The 19,161-nt window shown below is 36.2% G+C and overlaps 1 protein-coding gene across 2 annotated transcripts in view; it reads left to right on the top strand.

Annotated features, from left to right (window-relative positions):
* LOC126890500 (juvenile hormone esterase-like) overlaps window positions 1–17,707 on the top strand; it is a gene marked incomplete at its 3' end in the record, with an annotated part of 56,103 nt that extends 38,396 nt beyond the window's left edge. For both annotated transcript variants that reach the window (XM_050659483.1, XM_050659484.1), the window contains 2 exon segments: window positions 3,511–3,652; window positions 17,590–17,707. In XM_050659483.1, the coding sequence (XP_050515440.1) occupies window positions 3,511–3,652; window positions 17,590–17,707 (260 nt within the window).
* Between the last annotated feature and the right edge of the window lie 1,454 nt (window positions 17,708–19,161).

Here is a 19,161-nt window from a genome sequence, read left to right as displayed (position 1 = left end):
TATAGTTTTTCTGGGTGAAATTTGAAGGTCCTAAAACCGTAAAATAAGAATACTTGTTTTTGTATAGTTTTTTCCCAATTATGGCTATTTTGCAACAAGGGTGACTATTTTTTAAATTTTCAACAAACTCTATATTGTAGGAAATTTAATTACACAACTTTTATGTCCATACAACTTTTCTCGGAAATGAATACTCTTAAAGTTATAATCAAAAAACGAAGAAAAAATCGAATTTTTCCTTCATTTTTTGACATTTTGATTATTTAAACAATGTTCCGGACCTTTTTGAGAGGGAGGATAACTCAAATATTATTATTTGAGTTATTTTCAAGCAATTTCTGCAAAAAAAATTGAGTCACCTCTCAACGTCCAAATGTACTAATATTTTTACAGATGCGCCCTGGTCTACTACAACAAGCCAAAAAGCAACAAGCAAAAAAGAACTACAAAAGTTAATGAAAAACATAATAACAGAAGCCAAAAATAAATGAACAAAATATGATAATGGGAGAGATCCAAAAACAAAAAGAGAATAGCATCATAGTACAAATAGATGGAGAAAAAACGTACTCGTTCAAAAGAGCCAAAGAAATTATTTACCTGGGAGCCAAAATAGATGAAAATGGTCATAAAGAAGGGGAGATAAAGGCAAGAATAGCTAAAGGAAATAAAAAATATGAAGCATTACGCACACTATTGAAATCCAAATACGTATCAAGAAAAACAAAAATAAGAATTTATAAGACTGTTATCAGACCTACAGTAATATAGGCATGCGAAACATGGGTGCCCAAAAAGTCAGAAACAGACCTTTTAGAAAGATGGGAGAGAAAAATGCAAAGAGCAATATATGGAGGTGTGAAAATAGGTCAGTGGAGAAGAAGAACCAATAAAGAATTGGAAGAACTATATCAAGAGCCAACGATCACGACGACGATGAAAGCACAGAGAATACGATATTTGGGGCACATCGAGAGAATGGGAAGTAAACGAATGCCAAAAACGGTACTCTTACGAAGACCAATACAAAAGAGGAGGAAAGGCAGGCCAAGGAAAAGATGGAAGGACAGTGTGTACTAAGACTTAAAGAAAAGTAACATTGTTGAGAGATGGAAAGAACTAGCATTGGGCAGGAGATGGAGAGAGGTGGTGAAGGAGTGTATAAAAAGACTGAAGTGTAATTAAATAAAATTTGTAAGTTAAGTTATTAGAATTTATGTAATCAGAAATGTAAACATTTTAGCCCTAGGCCTACAAGGCCTGTTGCGCTTAATAAATATGTTAATTGTACGGCAATAATAGTTATGCGAGTGTGTCGTGTGTGGACAAACGAGGGTAAAGGAACACGAAGAAGACCAACTGGTCAACCGAGGCGTACAAGATAGGCGCTATAGACTCCTACCTCTGCGAGACGGTTTTGCTACTACGCGTCAAATCGCTAACCAATGGTTTGGAGTGGAAGGCAGACTTGTTACTATACGTACCCTATACCGTAGCATTAGAGCCTTTGGTCTGGTTTCATTCCACCCACAACGAGTGCTTCCTTTGACTGCGGACCACTGTCATCAACGTTTGAATTGGAGCAGAGAACGGCAGCATTGGGTGGCAGAATGGCATAATGCAGCATTCAGCGATGAATCGCGATTTTGTTTAGGGGTGCATGATGATCGTAAGATGATAAGACGCTGCCGTGAAGAGCGACGTGATATCGGGTTTGCTGTTAAGAGACATCTACACAGGACAGTTGGAGTAATGGTTTAGGGGTTATTGCCTATGGTAGCCGATCACCACTTTTGTTTATTCGAGGCAGTATGACAGATGCGCGTTATGTTGATAAAACCTTACAAACCACTTTACTGCCTTATCTAGACGACCGTCGAAACGCACTTCTTCAGAAAGACAACGCGCGTCCTCATTTTGCTTGTCGAACTATGGACTTTCTCCAAGAAACTGGCGTTAATTTTTTGCCGTGGCTACCCCGTTCACTAGGTTTAAATCCTATCGAACATGTGTGGCATATGATGGGGAGGAGACTGTCCACTTTGCATCATCCTCCACAGACTCTGGCACAGTTTATCCATGAAATTCAAGTTGCTTGGAACGAGGTGCCACAAGTAGACACCGATCTCATGTTGTCAAATCGTTTCATTCTTGATGAAAATGTTGCCAAAAAATTAAGTTCCAGAAATGATTCCTTCTGAGTGTAATGTCACTGAGTATATTTTTATTCCTATATTTTCCCACTTTAGGATTTTAAAGGCATATTCGAGGACCGTTTAATTGAATAAATAATTTAGGTGAGAGAGTGTTGCCCTGTCTCACAACTTGTTTGATACATATTTCTCTGGTAGTAACATGTAGTTTTACACGCATTGTTGCATTCTGGTACAATGTTTGTACTAACTTTGTAAAGCGGTAGTCTATTCTACTGTTGTTCAGAGCATTTATAATGCTGTCGACTTCCACGGTATCGCAGGCTTTGTGAAAGTCTACGAAGATAAGTACTAGTGATCTATTATATTCTATCGATTTTTCTATTAAAGTTTTTACTGCTTGTAGGTGATGTTTTGTTCCGAATTTTGAGCGGAAGCCAGCTTGTTCTCGGGTCTGGTAGAAATCCAACCTTTTTTCTAGTCTTGTCGTAACTATTCGGGTAAACATTTTATAGATGGGTTCAATAAGCTGATGTGTCTATAGTTTTCTAAGTGCGCCTTATATCATTTCTTTTTCTTCTTATTCTTGTATTAGGAATATGTCATATTTCTTCTGTTACAGTCTCTGCTGCGATCCGGAGCTCCAGCTCTCGTACCAACGTTTTTTGGGTATTCCTGAGTCGCTTGGTATTGGGCTTCTCTGTCTTCGCCCATTGCGTCATACGTTCAGGGTCCATCCGATCTACGTGGTCTCTCCACATGCGTCGTCGTGCTCTTATCCATCTCACTACGTCTTGAACGCCTAGCTCTCTCAATGTGTCTTCGTTTCGTATTCTATCTCTGAGTGTGATACCTCTTATGGATCTTAGGGTTTTCATCTCTGTTGTTCTCATTATTTGTTTGGTCTTTGCTGTCTTGGCCTGTGGATGAGTGGTGGATTGTATTGTTAAGTCGATGTGAGCAGAGCCGTATCGTCAGCGTAGAGAAACAAACGTGTGCTTGGGATGTTTTGGTTTGAGAGATCACTGTTGTTGTAGCACACTGGTGCTAGTACTAGTAGACTTGGAAAGGTCGAGACTCTTTTATAGGGCTGTAGCACGATTGATGATGATTTCTGGCATGAGCTGTAAACCCTGAGGATAATTCATCTACGGTAGTTCATCTTGGATAATTCATCTATGCTGAAATACGATAACCATTGTTTATGAGATGACATGACCCATAGATCATGATTTCTATATTTAATTTTACTTAAAACTTTAATAACAATACATCATTTTAGAGCTGTAATAATTATAAAAGAAACCTATAAAAAATGCAAAATTGATTTTCTTTTTACAATTCTTGTTATTTTTAGTTCATCAATATTGATGTGTTTGTCAAACCTATCCATAGATTTGTCTTTGATGTTAAAAAATATGTACCTGATACGTATTTGTACCAGTTTAGCTACAAGGGAGATCTTATAAGGACACTTACGTTTTTATTTAATATAAAAGGCAAGTATATTACTTTACAAAATAATTTTTAACATCATCATCATAAGTGGCTCGACAATCCTGTCGACTCCTGGCAACTTCCCTCCATCTTCTGAATCTTTAGGCCTTCTACCATATCATCAGTCCATCTTCTTCGCAGTCGTCCTCTACTTATTGTGGCTTCTTGTTTTGAAAATGTTAGTCTCTTCGTGTATTCATGATCTGACATCCTAGCAATGTGTCTACATCTAATGTAGTTCTGAAGCTATTTTCTTGTGGCATTTTTATAATCAACTATTTTCAAGGGGAAATATGCCACAATTTTACCAAAAAAAAATGATTTTATTAACGTTTCGATGCCCAAGTCGGGTGTCGTTGTCAAAATACAAAATAAAACTAGATTAAACAAAAATGTTGTTGCTTAGCAAAAAATTCTTCTAATAATTTATTTAATCTGACTCATTTATATCGTCAATTCAGGCATGTATTTATACATTTTAAAGTAGAAGACTTAAAAATGATATTGCCAATATTGATGAGTTGCGTTCCTGGGACGACTTTACTAAAAGATAGTTCATTCGATTACTTAAAATCAACCTCAACTCAAGAATATCCGCCACAAAAAATCATAGCATGTGATCTGTCTTTAAAAAGACAACCAAATGCAACGGTGGCAGTAAAATTCTCGCGCTAGAGATTCCACAGTAAATTATTTTGTATTTTGACAACGACACCCGACTTGGGCGTCGAAACGTTAATAAAATATTTTTTTTGTTAAAATTTGGCTTATTTCCCATTGAAAATAGTTGATTACAGCTCATCTAAGTGTCTGCACTTTGACGAATGTCACAATACCTGGATCAGTGTATAATTGATATAGTTCAAAGTCTTATCTTCGACGCCATAGCCCATTTTCATTTACGGCCCCAAAATTTTTCTAAAAATTTTTCTCTCAAAAATACCAAGAAGTCTTTCATCACTTTGAGATAAGGTCCACCTTTCAGCCCCATATCAAAACCGGTCTTATTTAAGTCTTGCATGTATTGAACGCCAGCTTTTCGAAAACATCAAGAGAAGAAAAACGGCGTATTTGGGTCACATCATGCGAAACGAAAAATACCAGTTCCTCCAACTTATGTACAATCCAGGGTAAAATTAAAGGCAAAACAGGAATAGGACGCAACAAAATGTCCTGGCTCCGAAACATAAGGCAATGGACAGGGATTAACGACATACAATCTCTGATACACATTGCAATAAACAGAGTGGTAATGGAAAATGTAATCGCTAACATCCATTAGTGGATTTACTTCTAAAGAAGAAGATGTATTAAGCTTTACTGCAATTTTTATATTATGTGTTTCTGTAAACCCTGAACTGTTTCTGCAAATGCAAAGTAATAGCAAACTGTTATGTTTGCTATTGTTATGCGTCTTTTTAGTTCGTCGCTTATCGTGAAAGGAAATTCAGGAGTTAGTAGAAACCAACATATATTTGGTTTGTTCCTGGTTTACCACAAGTCCTAATTCACTTGCGGCGTCCTCAAGCTTTGTAAAACATTGCACCATGTCTCTCATACTTCTGCTCTTCTTCTTAACGTACCCTATCAAGTCCCCTTGACGTTGGCGATTAACATGGCGAAACTGTCTCTGTCTCGAGCTATTCTAAATAGGTGTTCTGCTTTCTTTATTCCTGTCCACTCCCGGATATTCTTCAACCAAGAGGCCTGCTTTCTACCAATTCCTCTGCGTCCTTCGATTTTACCCATCTTAATAAGTTGAAGAATATTATACCGGTCTCCCCTTATTACGTGTCCAAAATAGGCCATCTTTCTATATTTGATGTTATCAAGCAGCTCGCGGGTAGCATTTGCTCTCTTAAGGACTGCCACATTTGTCAGCATAGCCGTCCATGGTATTTTCAGAATACGTCTGTGCAGCCACATTTCAAAGGCCTCCAAACGGTTAATGGTGGATATTTTTAATGTCCATGCTTCGACACCATACAAGAGGACTGACCAAATGTAGCATTTAATCATGCGCTTTCGAAGTTGAAGTTGCAAGGTATCATTACAGAAGAATGACCTCATTTTTAAAAATGTCGTGCGGGCTATCTCGATTCTACATTTTATCTCTTTATCTGGATCTAGTTGTTCAGTAATATGGCAACCAAGATATTTAAAACTGGGTACTCTTTGAATTATATGACCATCAACATATAAACGTGAATATTGATGGGCCAAACGGCTATATACCATGTATTTTGTTTTTGAACAGTTTATATTTAGGCCAAACTCTCTTCCCACTGTATCAGTGGCATTTAAAAGGTGTTGTAATCCATTCATATCATCACTTAAAATAACTGTATCGTTTGCATATCTGATTGTATTTATCAGAATTCCATTAACCTTCACACCCCATTCCAAATTATGCAGCGCTTCCTTAAATATTCTATCTGAATACAAATTGAACAACAGTGGGGACAGTATACAACCCTGTCTGACACCTCTTTTTATTTTGCATATTTCTGTTGATTTTCCATTTATGCAAGCTGTCGCTGTTTGACACCAGTATAATTTTTCTATGATTCGCACATCTTGACTATCAACTCCTTTATCCTTTAATATTTTAATTAATTTGTGATGTTGTACTCGATCAAATGCCTTCTCATAGTCAATAAATACAGCAAAGACGTCTTTCCTTTGATCTCGGCATTTCTGCAATAACACATTTAGTGCAAAGAGTGCGTCCCGGTTTCCCAGTCCATTTCTGAAGCCAAATTGTGTTTCATCCTGGTCTCCTTCACATTTATCTCTGATTCTACTGTGGATGATACGTAGAAAGATTTTCAAGGTGTGGCTCATAAGGCTTATCATTCTATAGTCGCTACAGTTTTTCGGACGTTGTTTTTTTGGTAGGGTTATGAATTCGGACTTTAACCAATCTTCAGGGATATCACCAGTCGAATAAACATCATTGAAAAGTTTGACTAGTATTCCAATGTTTTCCTCATTTATGAGCTTTAACATTTCTGTAGGTATGTTGTCGGGACTAACGGCTTTCTTGTTTTTTGTCAATTTTATAGCATGTTGTATTTCTGATTTTAGTATTTCTGGTCCTTCACCTTCATCTAAAGTGTCCAGTTCTTCGGGTCTATCATCATTATACATACAGTTCATTTATATAATTATACCAGGTAGTTCGAATACCTCCAGGTTGGGGGTTGGGCGATGGGCTAACAACTCATTCCCGTAAAATACTAAAGTTGTTACAAATCCACGCGCTATGCCTCGGATCCAGGATGGAACTTACGGAAAACGAAACAGGCTACGGAAACGGACGATGATTTTCGGAACATGGAATATTCAAGGAATCTCTACAAAACATAATATTTTTGAAGAACTAAAAATGAATCGCATAGATATCTGCGCTCTAACAGAAACAAAAAAGAAAGGAACTGGAATGGAACAAAAGGAAAACTACATTCATATCTACAGCGGAGTGAAGAAGGAGAACAGAGCAAAGTCAGGAGTATCATTTGCAATACGCAAGAAATATAAGAAAAGTATAAAAGATTGGGAATACGTAAATGAACGAATTTTAAGAGTAGGTCTAAAACTCTATAACAGAGAATTAGAAATATTTGTTGTATATGCTCCTACCGATGATTCAAACCAGGATGTAAAAGATAAATTTGAGGAAAGCCTAGCGGACACCATCTCAAAAATCAGCAACCGAAAAGAGATTATCATGATGGGCGACTTCAATGCCAGAACTGGGTCAAAGATCAATGACGACATTGTGGGAAGATTTGGCGAAGAAACTGTTAACAACAACGGAACAAGACTTGTGGGACTATGTGAAGCGTATTCCTTACGGATAACGAATGGATTTTTTCAACACAGATCCATCCATAAATACACATGGACGCAGCCAACCCGACAATTGAAATCGATTATAGATTACGTCATCATGAAGCAGAAATCATCAATTGTGACGAAAGATGTACGAGTCTATAGAGGTGCAGAATGTGGAACTGACCACTTTTTACTCAGAGCAGATCTATACTTTCCATATATCTTGAACAACAAAATTGAAGAGACCCAGGAAGAGATTACAGAAGAACACCCGCCTCAGTACAAATACAACATCGACGCACTGAAAGATAATTCAATCTCCTTTCTTTTTAAATTAAGACTGAGCCAAAAGATAACCAATACACAGTTTAATACAAGAACAGCAGATGAAAAATATGATCGGCTAAAAAAGTGCTTACATGAAGCTGCATTCGAAGCGTTAGGGGAAAAATCCTCAAATAACACTAATCACCCTTGGTTTACAGATTCTTTAAAAGAAAAGACGAGGGAAAAAAAAGAAGCATATCAAAAATGGCTCAGTACCAATTGCTCAGAAGACCGAAAAACCTACGCAAGAATAAGAATGGAAACAAAAAAAGAAGTGATTAAAACCAAAGAAAATATGTGGCTGAAGAAATGTGAAGAAATAGACACTCTTATGGGAGGAACAAAAAGCAGAGAAGCTTGGAGAACAATATCAAATACAAGACAAAACGTACAAGAAAGATGCCAGATATCCCTTATAAGTGTAAACGAGTGGGAAACATACTTTAGAAACCTATTGCAAGAGAATAGACAGGAATATGTAAGGCAAACCATCATCGCCCCAAACAACCTGGAACAACTAGAAGATATAACTATTCGAGAACTAGAACTAACGTTAAGAGAAATGAAAAACAATAAAGCTCCTGGTCCCGGAGGTATTCCAATTGAACTCATTAAGCACAGCACGACACAGGCAAAAGAAATTTTAGTTGAAATATTCAACGGATGCCTTTCAGGCAGTAGTGGCGTGCCCTCTGAGTGGAAAAACTCCATAACTACCCCTATATACAAAAAGGGTGGTAGAAAAAATTGTAATAATTACAGAGGCATTAGTGTGACCAGCTCAGTTGGAAGACTGTACGGACGAATAATAAAGAAACGGATAGAAAAGGAGTGGCAAGATTCCGAAGAACAAAGTGGATTTAGGGCAGGTAGATCATGCACAGATAACATTTTCTGCATAAGGCAATTACTAGAAAAACGTTCTGGTAGAAATCTAGAAACTCACATGGTATTTGTAGACTTAAAAAAAGCATACGATACCGTTCCCAGAGGAAAAATGTTTGAGGTATTACAACAAACCACTTTAAATAGAAAATACATCCAAACAATAAAAGATCTCTATGCTAATGCAACAACAGCAATTAAAATTGGAACGAAACTTTCAAATACTTTTGAAACTTCGAAAGGCCTTTTGCAGGGATGCTGTCTGTCGCCCACTTTATTTAAAATTTACCTTACACATGTGTTAAAATATTGGACTAGGAAATGCCAAACAATGGGGATACCAGTAGGAGATTCTTATTTGTATACGTTGCTATTTGCTGACGACCAAGTTGTGATTGCTGCTGATAAAGATGACGCCAGTTACATGATTAGAAAATTGAAAGAGGAGTACCAAAAATGGGGTTTGGAAATGAGCATGGAGAAAACTGAATACCTTGTAGTCGGAGGTGATACTGAAGACTTAGAATTAGAAGGGGAATGCATAAAAGGATGTGATGAATTTAAATATCTAGGTTCAATTTTTGACAAAAACTCCACATGCGATCAAGATATAGAATATCGATTAAGCCAAGGAAGAAAAGCTATAAAACAGCTAAATGGCATTTGGTGGAGTACAGGACTGCAAAATCAGACAAAGAAAAAAATCTACCAAACTATCGTGGAAGGAATTGTCCTGTACAACTCGGAAGTGTGGGAAGTAAAAGACCGACAAAATAAAAGACTTCAAGCTTTAGAAATGGACGCGCTTAGAAGAAGCTGCAGAATATCTAAACTGCAGCATATCCCAAACGAAGAAATAAAAGAAAGAATGGAAGTAGAAAAGGATATTATAGACAGAATAGAACAAAAAAGATTAATATGGTACGGGCATGTCCAGAGAATGGGACCAACAAGATGGCCCAAGAAAATGATCCAGTATGTACCACCCGAGAGAAGAAAAAGAGGCAGACCGAAGAGAACATGGATACAAGACGTAGAGAAAGCAATGAACAGTAGACAACTCAACGAGGAAGATATTCGTGACCGAAAAGCATGGCGAATAGGATGCGGGAAACGGCGAATGCTGTAGAACACCCGATATATATAGTTCGAATTTCGTGTTCCTCTATTATCATTTTTCCCGACGAATCGGTTATAGTATGTGGAGTTTTCTTATAATAAAGACCAGCTACTTCTCTAACTTTTTTAAACATATTAAACGTATCATGTTTTTCATTCAACTTTTCTAATTCCTTGCATTTATCCTCCATCCATTTTTCTTTAGCTACCTTTATTTTTTGTTTAATTAGTTTCTGTTTTTCTTTGTATTCTGTTTTGTTATCTTTCAGTTTTCTTCTCTGCTCCATCAATTCCAGGATTTCATCAGTCATCCATTGTTGTTTTTTGTGCCTCTGCATCGTTGTTGTATATTTTTCCATTACTTTCCAGGTAAGATTTTTAAACGTGTTCCATATTTCTGTATTGTTTTCATTTGTTGAACTCTTTAGCTGATTATTCAGGTCATTTACTTCTGCTCACTATAACTATATCATCAGCGAATGCGAGAAATTGCGTCGATCTTTTTAAAGTAGTTCAATTCATTCTAACATTTAATTTTCTTGGCAATATTAAAGAGGAGACACGCCAGCGCGTGCCTCTGTCTTATGCCATTATTAATGTCAAAGAACCTAGAGTTTTCTTCTTCATTTCTAACACACGAGCTTACATTTTGCATTGTTAGTTGGGTCACTAACTTATGTTAGGGGAGCCCAAGCGGGGATTTTTACTCGAGCACGTCAGATTAATACATGGGGAGAAACCTTGTACCCTGAAGATATACCTCCACCATATATTGGCTCTTAATGCAGGAGAGTTAGTTAAGGGGGGGCCGAAAAAAAAATCTATCCTTAGAAAAACTCAAAAATCGTCAGATTAAGATAGGGTAAGTTAGGTACAACACTGAAGAAATTATATAAAGATATTAACTCATCAATCCAAAAAGACATAAGAGAAAACAATACAAGAAAAATAACTCAAATAATTCAAGAAAACAAAAGTTTAAAAGTTTTGCGGCGAAACACGAATAACATTTGCAACAAAAACATGTACAGAATAAGAAACAAAGACAACAACATTGCTACGGATAGAGCCGAAATCCTTAAGGTTGTCGAATCGTTTTATCGCGAAATATATGAGGGCACCAACGCAAGGCAAGATCAGCCCCTGCCCAAAATCACAAACTAGGGATCAGAATTAATGCCAGAAGTAACACCATATGAAAAAAAATAATAAATCCCCTGGCGGTGACGAAGTAGTGATCGAGGCAATCAAACAAGGTGGAAATAAAATTATCCAGGTTTTGGTCAAACTTTTTACCGAGTGCATTTACCAAGGAAAAACCTCTTCCCAATGGAACAATGCAGTCATTGTTTTATTGCGCAAGAAAGGTGACATAACCGATCTAAAAAACTACCGTCCTATCAGTCTGCTATCACACATATAAAAATTGTTCAGAAAAATTTTCAAAAAAAGACTGAAGGCTAAGTTAGACTTCTATCAGCCTAGAGAACAAGCTGGGTTTAGATCCGGATATAGCACTAACGACCACTTACTGGTAATAAAAAACTTGATAGAGAAGTCGGCGGAATACAACAAACCATTGGCACTGATATTCGTGGACTACGAGAAATCGTTGGATACCATATCCAGCAGAAAATACTAAAAGCATTAACAGAATGCCGAATAGACCATCGCTACACTAACATGATAAAATATATCTACCACAATGCAACGGCTAGCGTAAGACTCTCTGTTCAACAAACTAATAAATTCTGTGTGCAGCGAGGAGTACGGCAAGGAGACACCATCTCACCAAAGCTGTTCACAACCCTTTTAGAACACACTTTTAAGAAGGCAGATTTGAACGAATATGGTATCAATATAAATGGAGAGAAGCTCAGTCATTTGAGATTCGCAGATGACATCGTCCTTATAGCGGATCGTATGGATGATGCAATAATAATGTTGAACAAGTAATATCACGCTTCCTTAGAGGTCGGACTAAAGATTAACATCAACAAGACGCAAATAATGACGAATCTGGCGCTAAATCGTAATATTGTTGTTTATGGAATGGATATTGAGCAGACTGCATCTTATAAGTACTTAGGACATGAAATTCGGTTGAGAAGAGATAACCAGACGTGCGAGCTCCCACGTCGCATAGGAATAACCTGGGCAGCGTTTGGTAAACAGCTATGTATTTAAATTGGACTTACCCATATGCCTGAAAAGGAAAATTTTTGACCAGTGTGTATTGCCTGTACTCACTTATTGAGCGGAAACATTAACACTCATAAAAAAGGTAGTGAACAAGATTCGCATAACTCAGAGGGCTATGGAGCGCCAGATGCTGGGTGTCTCCATGAGGGACCGAATCCCAAACGAAGAAATACGCCGTAGAACAAAAACAACGGACGCCGTCGAAAGAATCGCGTCGCTCAAGTGGAATTTGGCAGGACACGTCTCCAGATTGTCAGACAACCGATGGACAAAACGTATTGTCGAGTGGAGGCCACGAGAAGAAGCACTACGGAGCAGAGGACGACCACCAACTAGATGGGCTGACGATCTGAAGCGTATTGTCGGCAACTGGATGCAAGCCTCACAAAACAGAGAAAGATGGAAAGAGCTGAGGGAGACCTATGTCCAGCAGTGGACGAGTACGGGTTGATGATGATGAAGTTAAGTACATGCAAAAGAGTGTATATTTTAAAAATCTGACGATTTGAGCAGAGCCTAAGGAAATGGGTGAGTCCCAAATTTTCATAAGAAGAAAGCGAATATTTCACTGTCATTCATTTCGTGAAATGAATGACAGATAGAAAAACTAACAAATACGTGCTCAATATTTTTCAAAAATCTATCGAATGATACCAAACACGACTTCCCACGAAGAAGGGTGGGGGGTAAATTTAATATTTTAAATACGAATCCCGCGATATTTCGTGGAATGAACATCAGATTGAAAAACAGAAAAATACACTTATTCAATATTTTTGAAAATCTATAGAATGGTACCAAAGACGACCTCCCACGGAGGTGGGGTGGGGGGTTTCTTTAAAATCTTAAATGGGTACCCCCATTTTTTATTGCAGATTTGGATTCCTTACGTAAAAATAAGTAACTTTTATTCGAGATATTTTTTCGAATTATGGATAGATGGCGCTATAATCTTAAAAGAACCATTGTTGGAAATGGAAAATTAAATTAAAAATGGACAAGTCCCCACTAAAATGGAAAACTTAGCTTAACTTTTTTTTAATTTTAGGACCTACTCTTCATAACCCAATAGGTCACTAAACCGCTCGAGTAACTGCACATTTAGCACAATTTGCTCCCCTACCATTAGGTGCGATCCCAAAGCCTATCCTAATTTTTAACAAGTGGTACAAAAAAAGACCATCGCATAAAGTGACCTAAATAATGTTTTCTTTTGATATATATTTTGATCCTCACCAAAATCTGCTTTTCGATCATTTATGAGTCGTCCAATCGGGTTAGATGAAAAAAATGCCTATCCTTGAATGGCCAGCTGCCCAAGATTTTATTATGATAACCTTTACTATTTTAACTCAATAGTACTGTAAATTTAAAATCTCGACTGAATTCCCATCTTGATTTTAATGGAAAATTAAGATGGCAGGATAAATGAAGAGATGCAAACCCGAAGATCTTTCAGAGATGAAGTGGATGAAGCCATGAAAAGAAGAAGTCTGCAAGAATGGGAAAGGCCAAACAGAAAGAACTGGAAAGAAGGTTTAAGTGAAGGAATACAGTGAAAACTGTGGAATATAATATACCAAGTTGGTGGTTTTTGCTCAATATCTACACAATTTTCAACTTTTCGACAAAAATGGAAGGAACTGAAATTGTTGCAAATGCGAGTTCCTACAACCTCATGTTTACAATTTTTTTTGCGGTCAATATTTTCCTCGTCAAAGGGGAAAGTGTCATCATTAAGATCATTACACGGACTGGTGAGGTTACCTGAAGAATATATATAGGGTGAGGCAGATAACTGGCCTATTAGAAATATCTCGAGAACTAAAGGCAACAGAATCATGAAAATTGAAATAAAGGGGTTTTGAAGGATGATCTATTAAATGAAAATATTTTCATCTCTTTGCAACTTCCGGTTATACCGGAAGTTGCTTATAACTTCTTTTTTTAAATGGGACACCCCGTATATTTTTAAATTTTTGGATTCTCTTCGATGTCTTCTTTCTTAAAATATGAGGGTTTGTAATATTATATAGGGCATTTTAAAATATAATTACGTTTTTTATTAATTTCGTAGTAATATTCACACCCTGTAGAATTGTAGTAGTTTGACATCTAAAACTCTACTTACTTTCAAATGATTTTTAATATACTCTACTATTATTAAGAATCATTAGTATAGCTAATATTTTAATTTTAGTACACAGGGTTGGTCGAAACTCCGAATGAGTATTTTCTGAGTTTTCTTAAATGGAACACCCTATATTTTTGTATTGTAGTGAAATGATATTTTATAGTACTTTTTTATTTCTTAAGCATTCCCTATACCTCACTACTTTAATTTGTGAGTTATTGGTGATTCAAGCTAAACATTAATTGCAACAAAAAATACGTAAAATTTTATTAGGTTGGCCGTGAAAATACTCAATCCCAAATAATTTTTCAGAAATAAATACATATTAATCCAGAGTGGTCCTTAAAATTACCAATAATGGTTTAGCTATCAAAATACCTACGTACATATTAGTTAAGCTTGTTGGTGCGATTAACAATTCAGCACAAATTAAAGCAGTTAGGTATAGGGAATGCTTAAGAAATAAAAAAGAAACATAAAATATCATTTCATTACAATACTAAAATACAGGGTGTTCCATTTAAGAAAACTAAGAAAATACTCATTCCGAGTTTCGACCAACCCTGTATACTAAAATTAAAAATTTAGCTATACTAATAATTCTTAACAATAGTAGAGTATATTAAAAATCATTTGAACGTAAGTAGAGTTTTAGATGTCAAACTACTACAATTCTACAGGGCGTTAATTTTGCTACGAAATTAATAAAAAAACGTAATTATCGGTTAAAATACCCTGTATAATATTACAAAACCTCATATTTTAAGAAAGAAGACATCGAAGAGAATCCATAAATGTAAAAATATACAGGGTGTACCGTTTAAAAAAACGAAGTTTTAAGCAACTTCCCGTATAGCCGGAAGTTGCAAAGAGATGAAAATATTTTCATTTAATAGATCATCCTTCAAAACACCTCTATTCCAATTTTCATGATTCTGTTGCGTTCAGTTCTCGAGATATTTCTAATAGGCCCTTTATTTGCCTCACCCTGTATATAACAGCGCTAAGAGGCCTTATAGGCATTCGGCTTCTAAATTCTGGATAATATTTCTCCATTCTTTTCGGTCCTCTGCACTCTTTCTCCAGTCCTTCACCCCGATTTCTGCCAAATCCCTCTCTGCAGCCTCTAACCATCTCTTCCTTGGGCGACCTCGTCTCATTTTTCCCAATGCTCTCTCATTCAATATTCGTTTGACGTTTCTAGTTTCTGGCATTCGAGTAATATGTCCCAGCCATCTAACTCTTTGGGCTCGTATTTTTGTCGTTATTTTTGGTCTTCCATACATCCTCATTACTTCTTCATTTGTTCGTCTCCTCCAGGTTTTCTCCGCTATCTGTATACCTCCAAAAATCTTTCTCAGGACCTTCCTTTCCGATATCTGTATCTTCTTCTCCTCTTGTTGATTCATTACCCACGTTTCGCTCGCATACAGCACTGTGGGCCGTATTATCGTTTCATACATTCTGATTTTCGCGTTTATTGATACATTTTTTGCTTTTAATATCGTGTTTAAAGCACCCACAACTCGACTTCCCTTCAATAATCTTTTATCTATTTCTTTTTCTTCCCTTCCAGTACCGGTTACAGTCACTCCAAGGTATTCGAATTCTGATACTTCCTTAAATTTATATTCATCTCCTTCTCCTTTCATTTTTATATAGTTATCCTCTTTATTTATATCTCCTTTCATTACCATGTATTGTGTTTTTCCTTGGTTGATTCTTAATCCATACCTTTTTGCTTCCGCTTCGAACTTTTGGAATATTTTTTGGACATGTTCCTTTGTTCTTGTTAGGATGACTAGATCATCACCGTAAGCTAAAAACTGCTGTCTGTTGTTAAATATGGTACCGCTTGTACTAATTTTTATCCTTCTTACTATGTGCTCTAGTACCAATTTAAATAAGTCTGTGATAGAGGGTCGCCCTGTTTCAGTCCTATATTCACTGTGAATTGTCTTGAAAAATTTCCTTCCAGTGTTATCCTGTTTTTTGTATTGTTGAGCGTCATTCTCACTAATTTAACCAACTTTCCTGAAATACCCAAGGATCTCATTGCTTCATATAGCATATCTCGGTCTACTGAGTCGTAAGTTTGTTTAAAGTCAATGAAAAACATGTGTAGTCCCAAATTTTGTTCGTAGCTGTTGTTCTGTATTAGTTTTAATAAACATATTTGATCTGTTGTTGATCTTCCTGGTCTAAAACCTCCTTGGTATTCTCCAATGATCTTATTTACCTCCTTTTGCAATCTATTTCGGATTGCATTGTTCCATTCTTGCGGCATTTCCTCTTTTTGCCAGACTGTTAATATTAGTCGGAAAATTTTTTCTTGCCGCTTTTCTCCTGCTTTAAAAATCTCTGCCGGAATTCCGCTTTTTCCTGCGCTTTTATTATTTTTTTGCTTCAATATTGCTTCTTTTACTTCTTGACTGTAGGTTCTTCTTCACGTTGTTGTTCTGTGTTATCCTGTTCATGTTGTTTTACTTCCTGGGGTTCTGCCTGTTTATTTGCATTTAATAGTTCTTCAAAATACTGCGCCCATCTGTTCAATTTTTCTGTTGTTTCTCCTAAAAGCACACCGTCTTTACCTCTACAATAACTTGTTTTACTCTTTGCAGTTCCTCGAGATTTTTTTACTTCTTGGTAGAAATTTCTTATTTCCTTGTTTATGTATGAGTCTTTTATTGTTTTCAACTGTTTGTCAAGATGTTCTCTTTTCTTTTTTCTGCAGATTTGTTTTACTTCTCTTCTTGCCATTTTATATTTTTCTGTAATAGCCTGTGTCTTTTTCTATTTTTGCTTTATTTCTACGTATCAATGCTATTTTACAATCCTCGTCAATCCAGTCTCTTCGTTTCTCTGCTTGTACTTTTCCTAAACATAGTTCCGTTGCTTCTGTCATCGCTATCTGTATATTCTTCCATTCTTCATCAATATCTTCTGCGGTGGGGTAACGAAGTCTTTTATTTATCTCTGCCACAAATCTGTTTGCCGTTTTTTCTTCTTTAAGTAATTCTATCTTGTATGTTAATCTTTCTTTTACTGTTCTTGGGTTTCTTGGCAGCTCTTCTTTTCAGTTTGGCTATCGTTAGAATATGGTCGCTATTGGTATCTGCCCCTCTGTAGCTTCTGGAATCGGTAATTGCTCCGATATGTTTACTTTCTATTAATACGTGGTCTATCTGGTTTTTTTCAACTTTTCGACAAAAATGGAAGGAACTGAAATCGTAGCAAATGCGAGTTCCTACAACCTCATGTTTACAATTTTTTTGCGGTCAATATTTTCCTCGTCAAAGGGGAAAGTGTCATCATTATGATCATTACACGGACTGGTGAGGTTACCTGAAGAATTCGTTACATTATTATACCTGAAGAATACATTACTATTCCTTGCTTCCGTTATGTTATCTATATACATTTATGTACTTTTAGGTACTGTACATGGTGAAGACATGTACTACCTATTTAAGTCTAATTTTCCATTTTCTCAGAAAGACTTGAAAATAAGAAGTAAAATGGTTAAAATGTGGTCCAACTTCTGTAAATACAGGTAAATTATAAGTTGTTTTTATTATTTTTTATTTCCCTTGTGCAAAATCAAATAAAGCAAACTGTCATTATTTTTCATGCAGATTTACCCCTTGTAGTTGCCAGTTGTAAGTTTGCCATACTTATTTAAAAGCACCCTCTTTTGATTAACAATAAAGTTAGCTGTTTAAGTACCTAACTTTTTTATTATCCAACACAAGCGAATGTATCAAAAAACAGAATGTTAAGAAAACATGAAGCTATAGTTTGTTTTTAATTTCAGTATTTTGCAAGTGCTAGAATATTCCACAAAGTCACACGAACTTTGAGAAAAAATGACAGTTTGATTGGTACAGCCGGTATGATTCAATAAAATTGTGTTTTGACTAGGAAAGTTTTGGGGTAGTTCTGATTTTTTTCATTATATATGGATTTTGGGCTGCTGGATCCGAATACGGGGTTTGCGGACAAAATTTCTTGCCGGAACATTGAAAAAATCGCAAAAAAAGCGAAAAATTTCAACTTTTTTCCGCTTTCTTGCTAAAATCTCGAAAATTGTTAACTTTTAGTAAATGGTCTGTTAACAGAAATTAAAGTACTTAAAATTATCTACAGATATCACTATTTACTTTTTTTTCAGCCGAACCGTTCGGTCTAAAGTGCAAGTTGAAAATTACCAATTTTTTACGGTCTCAGCAAAATCCACTTTTTAGATTCCAAAACTTTAGTTTTTATTAGAATGCTGTCATTTGAAAAATTTCTCCTAGTTTTCTGTACAAATAATAAATATTAGTTCATAATATGATTATGGTATGTCTCTTCTCACAGCTTCCATGAATCCATTCCTTCCTAAAATACCGAGAATATCTCTGCTTTTCCCTTAGAGCCACAGAAGATCAGGCACAGATTGAGTCACAGTTTCAGGTAGTGTGAACATTCCCTTCGGATCTTGATTTCTGATAAACCTTGAGGTTTTGTCCTTTTAAAATGAATTAGTTGAACAGCTCCCTGACTTCCATAAACCTCAGGCGCGGGTTTCTTTTTTATCCGAGGAATGGATTGCTTAGGAGCTACTGCATGTTTTGGTGCAATACAAGAAATGCCACATATGACGTGAAAAGTGTGGTATTCGTCGATTGTATGCACGTTAAAATCAGCGTTATCGTACACCTGCTGTGTAAAGCACGGCAGGTCAATTTTCTCTTAAGTGCTTTGGTTACAGAGCTATGTGAAATAATGTTAACATCTTCGTTAAATGGGACTTAGGGTGCCCAATCATAAAAATTTACAAAAATGCATCACAAATTTCTTCAAATGGAATTTGCGATGCAATGACATAAATATGAGAACTGGCATAATAATTCTGGTTTTAAGTTTATCTTTCGAGTCTAACTGCAATGATATTATGCAAAAAATTAAGTTGTATCGCAGATTTAAAACAGTTTAAAAGAGTTTATCTCGAAAACAGTTGAGTTT

Source organism: Diabrotica virgifera, chromosome 8, assembly GCF_917563875.1.
Source record: "Diabrotica virgifera virgifera chromosome 8, PGI_DIABVI_V3a".
Taxonomy (NCBI): Eukaryota; Metazoa; Arthropoda; class Insecta; order Coleoptera; family Chrysomelidae; genus Diabrotica; species Diabrotica virgifera.
This window is presented reverse-complemented; position numbering and strand designations above follow the sequence as displayed.